We start from the raw sequence: 8,809 nt of genomic DNA, 5'->3' as shown, positions 1-8,809 counted from the left end.
TTTGTTTTGTTTTTACTCAGAGAAAACCAAGGCCCTTGATCATCATGGCCAACTATGCACGCACGCACAAGTTGCCGGACACGCCTGGGCAAGGTCCACTATGCCCTAATGCGCATGCGCACTGGGGCAACCGGCCTACGCCCCCTCCGCTCCCCGGCGCGCGGCCTCCCGCCAACAGAGGCCGCTGTGCCCGCTGCACCTAAGCCCGCCCGGGCCGCGCCGCGCCGCCGCCTGGCTGCGCCTCTCGCTGCTGCCGGCGGCGGGCGTGATGGCGGCAGCGGCGGGCGGAGAGCGGAGCAGCACCCGGGACCGGCTGCTGGCGGCGCTGGAGGACCTGGAGCTGCTGGCCAGGTACCGGCCGGGCGCTGCCCGTTGGCTGAGCGAGGCCGCCCCGCTCCTCCCCCCTGCCACTGCGGGCCGAGGCGCCTGCGCCGTGCGCGGACCCGCTGCTCGGGGCGCTGCGGACAGATTGTCCCGGGCGGGGGAGATCGAGGGGGCTCCGCGCATGCGCCCTCCAGATCCGATGGGGGCGGCTGTATCCGGGCATGCGTCAAGCTGAGCGCGGGCCCGGGGGGCGCGTGGCTCCGGTTGCTGCTCGAGGCCCGGTGGAGGGGGGGGACACTGCCCGCGGGTGGGGGCGTCGGGTGGGATCGGGAATTGAAGTGGAGATTGGAGATAAATATGTATGTTCAAGCGTGTGTGCATACGTATAAATGCATGTGCACATGTATATAATGTACATGCATATATAGTGTATAAATACATGCATATAAACACGTGTGTGTAGCGTGCATATGCATGTGTATATATAACAGGGAATTGGGCACCCAGTGCGCACTGCGTGGCTTCAGATGAACATGGCTTCAGCTGCTGCTCTGTTGGGGAATGGGACAGGTTCTGCTGCAGCAGTGACAAAGTCTGTGGGCTCGGAAATACGCTGAACAAGTTGGGTTAAAGTTCTGGTGGCCATTCAGCTCTGTTAGAGTGCGGTGCTAATAACCCCAAGGTGCCAGGTTTGAGCCTCAGGCTGGGGGTTGGACTAGATCAGTGTTTCTCAACCCATGGGAAGTGACCCAAAAGTAGGTAACAAGAATATAGGAAAAGGTCTTGAATAAACTTTAAATATGGATCAACACACTTTTAAAAAATGGATTCTCCTTTAAAAGAGAAAAGCATATGAAACCAGGGCTTTTCCCTTGCAGGCTGGCAGAGCTGCAGCCTGCAGAGGGCTGCTGGAGGTCTCGCTGCCCCACACACCCACCTCCTGCCCTACATGGTAGGGGGCAGAGGGCAGCAGGTTGGGAGTTTGGGGCACTGGGTCAAGACTGGCCATTGATGTTTACAAATGGGTCCTGGTACAACCACTGGACTAGATGACATTTCAAGGTCCCTTCTGGTCCTACTTCTGTATGATTCTGTGTCTGAGGCTGAGCTCTGTGTTGCCGTGGCCAGGATGCTGCTGACACAGGAAGGAGTTAGGTTAAAGTTAACTCGAATAGATCCACATCAGGGGTGTCAAAGTGGTGGCCTGTGGGGCCCTGTCATCCAGCCATCAGTGCTGCCTGTGGGTCACAAACCAGTGCATGCTGTTTGCAGCACACTGGCCCCAGCCCATCTGGCACAGACTGCATGTGGCACAGGGGCTGAAGCTGGTGCACATGCTGTGTGCAACATGAAGGGCCAGTGTGGGGTATGTGTTGCTTTCAGTGCCTGTTTCAAACCAGCTATACACTGGACCTGGGGTCTGTGCACTTCAGGCCCAGACTGGCTGTGTGTGCCAGACCTAGTGTGCAGGGCCGATCTGGCATGGGTACCACATATGGTGTACACCCTGGATTGGCCTTGTGCAATGTGTGCCACATGGGGCAGGGTTTAACACATGCTGCACATGGCCTATACAGTCTGGGGCACATCAGGTCCGGTCTGGATTGGGCCCATAGATTGGCTGTCTGTGTCAGATCCAGCACACAGGGATGGTCTGGCATGGGCTCCATATGCAGTGCACACCCGAGACTGTCTCTGTGTGCCATGTGTAGTGCATCACCTAGACTAGCCCCATACCAAGACCCGAATCCTGTAATCTGCTCTTTGGGAAGTAGACCCCATATCCATGTGAAGTCCTTTTTATGTGACTAAAGGTCTGTTCATATGGATTAAACTGAGCATCCACAGTGTTCCTATAATAGTGCTGAAAAAAAATAACATAACGTTTTGTTGTCATAGTATTGAAAAAATAAAGTATACTTAACATTACCTTCATGAAAAGGTATACCGGATACCAAAAAAATGGTTCTATAATGATTCTTTCAAACTTCATAAAGCATGTATGAGCATTCTTATAAAATGTGATGCTGATATAATCTACTTGTTAAGAAATATTCGGGTTATTATTCATTTTATTTGGTTTATAGCTAAGATGTAAATTGATTCATGAAAACAGTGCAGTCAGCTAAGGACTGATCCAGTGAATTTGCAGCTTGTGTATAAGGTAGCTGCTTCTCCAAGTAACACAGTAAGATAATTACACTTTTCTGACAATGGGAACGTGAGGTATTTTAAGTGTCCATTACTTTATAGATAACTGATTTGACATTATTCCTTTTAACTGTCAGCATCCTACAATCTATCTGGTATAGATTACACTTAATACATTTTTGGGTATTAGTTTAAATGGATTGTTTATGACACTGATCAGTTGCTTCACTTTCACTTGTATATCCTCATGATATAAAAATAGCCATTATGGCTGCGTCCAGACTAACCTGGACGTTTGGTTTCCTGGGGACAAGTAGCAGGTGTGCTGCTGCTACATGTGTGTGCTGCTGTTACTTGTGCCTGGGGAACACCTGTGCCACACATGCTCTGGCGCACAGCAGGTTACCCTGGGTGGGGTACAGGAGGCTGGGGCCAGCAACTGTGCTGGCCCCAGCAGCCTTACCAGGGGCTGGGAAAGCTGCAGCCACAGTGCTTCTGTAGCTGGGAGCCTGGTCAGCCACTAGAGTATGGCTCTAGCAGGCCAGGTTCTGGTTTTGGGTGGTGCACACTGCTGTCACATGCACCACCCGTTTTTTTTTCTACACAGGGTTTTTTTTTGACCCTGCATTTCCTGGGGTCAACTCCTCCACCCCCCTCACTGCAAGATAGCAGTGCAGAAAACACCTGAATGTGCGGTGTGTGGCACTACAGATAGGTCAGCCGTGCTCATCTGGACATGGTGTATGACATTATTTTTACTCTCACCCTCCAGTCTTGCAGATAGGTTTTCACAGTCAGAATTTTTAAGAGGGGATGGAGACAACGATGTTTCTGTGAACTCTTCCTTGTTTCTTTCTTATGCTGAGAAGTTGTTGATCTGGCCCTTTCAGTAATCAAACATGTTATTTGAAATGTGGAAATCTTTTTATAACTGTAGCAAATCTTTTTCTGCTAAGTTGAAGGGCTGTTGCCAAAGATTTTATATGCCAGGTTGGATCTATATTCTCATATGCTTGTAAAATCTAATTTTTCTTTTCACTCCAGAAAGCAACACTTACGTACTTTCAAGTTTTTTCAAGGATTGTGAAATATTTTAAAGATTATAAAAATCCAGTGATGTTGGATGAAATACATGTTCTAATGACTTAAAAAAAACTGTGTAAAAATGCAGATTTTATTTTAGGGAACTGATTGAAATTTTGGCAATTTCAAGAAACCAGAAGCTCCCACAGCCAGGAGAGGAGAGCCAGGTAAAGGAACTTTATTTATTAAATATAGGTGTAACTTCTTAAGCTCTGTACTCAGCTTTTCTTTTTCTATCCAGTATTCAGGCTAATTGCTGTATGAAGATGACAGCATCACTAAGACTAAGGACAGACGTTACACATAAACCAGTATAAATGATCAAAAATGGTTCAAATTTGTAACACAACAGAAGTTCGGTGCACATAAACCACTTTCAAAATGGCTGAAACCAGTTTAAGATAAACCTGGATGGATATAACATCAGACTTAACTGATTTAAGTTCAATCAGTTTTTTGAACTTCTGTCACTTCTCCAGATTCAAGTTAGCTCATAATCCCCCAGCATCCTAAGATGCTTTGCATTTCCCCTTCTAAATCCTCCACCCAGCTTAAAAGAGCTAAGTTTTTCACATTCCCGAAGCATAGATGTTAAGAACAACACCAGAAATCATGAGAGTTGACAATACTAAACTAAGTGGCAGTGAGCTCAGTTGATTTTGTGGTGAGCCCACGCCTTGCCACTGATTGGCTGGGGGGCCCAGGGGCCCCGTCTCTGGCCGTTGGCTTACCAAGAGAATTGTGCAGCAGCTGCTCCTTGCTGCTGATTGGCTGAGAGAACCTCTCCGCCACACCCAGGGCTGTGGGGCTGGGCCATAGCAATCATGAAGACCATCAGCTCCCACTGGGGAGCCAGCATTTTATGTTTAGTTAGGTTTTTCTGTATTTTGGGGATTTGTGTGGACAATGTCCAGTTTGCAGACAATGCCTGATTTCATGGTTTCTGTGAAATTATGAATTAAGTAGGTCCCTAGCTATCTGCACTGTGGGTTGTTTTCTCAAGAAGAGGATCCAGACGATTTTATTTTAAATACAGGTTTTTGTTGTATATAACAAAGTTGGTGCAGATGTCTCAAGTCCAACTTATGCTATCCCCTTCACCACAGTGTGCCTTTTTACAGTGCAAATGTGAATTTGCTCTTAACCTAATGAGTCACTTAACGTTTGTTATCTGACAGATTCTGGAGTTGCTGATCCAGAGAGATGGAGAGTTTCAGGAATTAATGAAACTTGCACTTGATCAGGGAAAAATCCATCATGAGATGCAACTGTTAGAAAAAGTAGTAGAAAAAAGGGATAATGATATTCAGCAGCTGCAAAAACAGCTGAAAGAAGCAGAGCACATACTGGTGAGTTGGCCTTTATATTTAAGAGTTTCTGGCTGGGGGGAAGGAGGGGAGGTTGTTTTTTTTAACATCACCAACCATGGAGAAAACAACTTTGTATTATTAGATAAAGGAGATTAAATGTTTAAACTGTTTGTGAGAGCTTAGAAGTTACTTTTCAGTAATTGGGGTTGATTTAAGTTACTACAGTATTTTTGTATGGCTTTTTGGAAAAGCTGTAATGGTAATTTTCCTCGAACCTCTTGTTACTTAAAAAAATCTTGTTCTACCTTCCATACTTTCAGTATTTGAAAGGTTTATGGTGAAAAGAACATTTAATTTTCTATATGTAACTAATTTACAGTGAACAGTTGAAAACAAGCGATGGCTAAAGAAAGAAAACATAAACAAGAATATGTTGCTCTTTGCATTTTGGCCTGGTCGATAGGAAAAAATAGGAAACCTTTTGCTTTTACTAATTCCAGTGTCTCAAAGGGAAATTTGCTAGATATAACTGTGGCATCAAAGCTGGTAGATAAGGTAGCTAATTGGATCTTTTGACATACTAGAGTCAGTACTGTTATGTGTTCAGATAGTAAGAGACCTTAATTAAACATTCATTGTATAATGGCAATTTTCAACTCTTGTAAAGATAGTTAATAGGGTAAATGGATTCACAGGGCCTCTTTTACTGAGCCTAAGATGGCAAATTAAGGAAACATTCAGAATTTTTCTTCTTTCACAAACTAGGCAACAGCTGTTTATCAAGCAAAGGAAAAACTCAAATCAATAGAAAAAGCAAGAAAGGGTGAGTAGTCTTGAGTTTATTATATCATTCTAAGCCTTTAAAATTCCATGTAATTTGCTAATTTGATGTTCTGTGTATTTTTGTTAGTTAATTGTGAATTGTGTCCCACCACAGATTCTAAGTCTTAATATGATTAAAATGTTGCAAGTGTGTAATATGCTTTCTATTTAATTTGAAGCCTCTAAATCTCTTAAAGGTCTTTGTAGAGCTAGGGCTGTGAGATTTTTCCAGGGAGACAGTATTACATTTTTTGTAAGTTCTTGTTCTAAATATTTCCCCTGGATATTAATTTTTCTTCTGATATTGTTTCACTAGCAAAATGTGTGATTAGCTTAGATACCAAAAGAACACTCTTCTTAATGAGCCTGTCTGCAGTTTGTAAATAATTCTTTGAAGCGCTAGTGGGAGGAAGGATAAAGGAGTAAGTGTTTGTATTGAAGGGGAATCAACAGTACTACAGTAAAAGCTCTGTTATCCGGCATCCCCCATTCCTGGGTTAATCAAATGTGTACCATCTGGTGCACTCCCCAGCGTCAGTGCATCAGGGGACAGGAAGGGGAGCCCTGCACAGGCTGCTTTGCCGTGGGCCAGAGAAGTGGCGAGAACTCTGCTCGCGGTGGTGGCGAAACCTGGAAGTGGTACTTCCGGTTTCGCTTTTGCCACATCCCTTGGATGCTGGTTAATAGCTTTCCAGCTAATAAAGTGCTGGTTAACACACCTTTTGCTGTACTTACTAAAAGCTCTTACTGTTTGACTTGCAGGCAATACTGTGATGTATCTAGTAAAGCTGATTACTGAACTTTCAGTGCCAAGCTAGTCATTTTTACTAGATGGGTGGGAAGGTGTTTTAGAGGTATTTTATACAGTGCCTTTATCCAAAATCATACATTTCCTGAAATGTAGTCACATATGGAATGGAGAGTGGCTGCCATCTGGCACATACATCCGATACACAGAGCAGAAAAGAAGGGAAGGGAAGTTTTGGCTAAATACTCAGGGCAAATTTTGCTGTTACAAAAAATGCAATGGAATCTTTAATATGCACAGATTTATTTGTGTAGTGGTAAGATATCTGCTGTGCAATGCCTATTATATTGTGGATACCTAGGTGTTTAGCAAAATATTACAATGCATAGCTCCATTTGGTAGCTGAAAACCATCAAATGATGTAATCTCCTGAAAGTACATTAACCAAATATGTTAAATATCTTACCGTCTCTCATAGGTGCCATTTCCTCTGAAGAGATAATTAAATATTCCCATAGGATTAGTGCCAGCAATGCTGTTTGTGCTCCTCTAACATGGGTACCAGGTAAATTTTTGTATTTCAAGAATAATCTGTATAAATTTGTCACGCTTTCATTGATGACTTCACAATTGCCCTTTTATTGTAATATAAAGTACATATTAACTGTTTTACAATACCTGCTTAAGGAAAATTGTTGTTTCCCTTAGACTGGATTAGAGATGTATAGATTTCCAAAACTAATATAAATTTTTCCTGAGGAATGCTCATGCAGTTTTTCATTTCTGACAAATTCATAAAAGTTTCCACTCCTAATCCTTTGATATTGTCATACTCATAAATGACAGGGGCATTAGAAATTATTGAAAGTGGAATTATTGAGAAATTATTGAGCAAAGATTTCTCAGTGCTTGGGTCTTAAATGTTTCAAGAACCACCCTCCTGGTACAATTTGGAAGGTTTTCTTTGCTAAAAAGCAAAGCCAAAAATTAAAGACTTTCTAACTGAAACAGAGAGAACAGATATACCTTGTAAAGCAAAGGGGTTCAATCTTTGGCACGCATGTCACAAAGCACACCCTGCACTTTCCATGAGTGCCACTCTGATTCCATTCTCCTGCCCAATCTGTTGCTGTGCTTTCTGCTCCCTGTCTGATCTATAGGTCTGCTTTCTGCCTGATCTGCGGTATGCCACACACACAGGCTGCCTGTGCCACTTGTTGCACACTTGCTAGGGGTTGGCTACCCCAGTTCTCAAGTGAGTTTTTGAGTACTTTTTGGCCACGCTTGAATTAACAGGGGCAGTCTAGAGAATATATTTTGGTTTTATGACTTTCAGAATAGGTGTACTTCTCTTTGCAGATGAGAACAAATCTGTGTGGTCTTTATTTTTAAGGGGACCCACGTAGGCCATATCCTACAGACTTGGAAATGAGGAGTGGCTGGTTGGGTCAGATGAACAACCCATCCACTAATGGAGTAAATGGACACTTACCAGGGGATGCACTGGCAGCTGGCAGATTACCAGGTAATGGAAGAATTTGGATGTCTCTTTGATGAATGAGAAATGCAATAACCAGAGAATGTATGACTCTAACCCATCACTCAAATGTCCTTTAGATAGTGAAGTGGAATTAAAAGTGCTAAGATTCTGGCCAGTGTTGTTCCTTGGGAGAAGGGGTTATGATCAAAATAGTTTGAAATGACATGTTGATATAGAGGAGCACAAGAAAATAATTCTATTTTATTTGTCCTGTTGCTAAATTGAACTGAGATGTGAGATGATAGGATAATTAGTAAACTGTTAAAAAAATATGGAAGGAGAGACACAGATGCAGTCAAGCTTGTCTTGAGGCCCAATCCATTTATTTTTCATTTTTAGTTTGATTATTTCAAATTGCACATTTAAAGCTGGAAAAACTTTCAGAACAAATGTTTACTTTCTTAGCAGTGAAAACAAATCTGGTACCTAGAATCCAAGCCCGCGGGTCAGTTCTAATCATTGCAGTATGGTCCCTAGAAAGTTGCTGAGGGCTAGATCTAGTAAGGGATTGTTTATTCCATTAGCAATATCTTTGAACCTTGTAATATTCTCTCAAGCAAATCCCGGGGCACCATTCTGCCCTTGTTCTCGGCCTTGGTGAGGCCGCAGCTAGAGTACTGTGTCCAGTTTTGGGCTCCGCAATTCAAAAAGGATGTGGAGAAGCTTGAGGGAGTCCAGAGAAGAGCCACATGCATGATCAGAGGTCAGGAAAACAGACCTTACAATGACAGGCTGAGAGCCATGGGGCTCTTTAGCTTGGAAAAGTGCCAGCTCAGGGGTGATCTAATGGCCACCTATAAGTTTATCAGGGGTGACCACCAGGATCTGGGG

General features: G+C 43.6%; 1 protein-coding gene across 1 annotated transcript in view; it reads left to right on the top strand.

Annotated features, from left to right (window-relative positions):
• Positions 1–209: 209 nt before the first annotated feature.
• The window catches only part of MED4 (mediator complex subunit 4), an 11,116-nt gene continuing 2,516 nt past the window's right edge, over positions 210–8,809 (top strand). The window contains exons 1-6 of the mRNA XM_019529934.1: positions 210–351; positions 3,659–3,725; positions 4,737–4,907; positions 5,634–5,691; positions 6,917–7,003; positions 7,832–7,963. Coding sequence (XP_019385479.1) covers positions 269–351; positions 3,659–3,725; positions 4,737–4,907; positions 5,634–5,691; positions 6,917–7,003; positions 7,832–7,963 — 598 coding nt within the window. The 5' untranslated portion in view covers positions 210–268. The remainder of the gene's footprint in view (positions 352–3,658; positions 3,726–4,736; positions 4,908–5,633; positions 5,692–6,916; positions 7,004–7,831; positions 7,964–8,809) is intronic.

Source organism: Crocodylus porosus, unplaced genomic scaffold (genome assembly GCF_001723895.1).
Source record: "Crocodylus porosus isolate Cpor-Errol unplaced genomic scaffold, CroPor_comp1, whole genome shotgun sequence".
Classification (NCBI taxonomy): Eukaryota; Metazoa; Chordata; order Crocodylia; family Crocodylidae; genus Crocodylus; species Crocodylus porosus.
The sequence above is the reverse complement of the archived record's forward strand: the minus strand, read 5'-3'. Positions and strand labels throughout refer to the sequence as shown.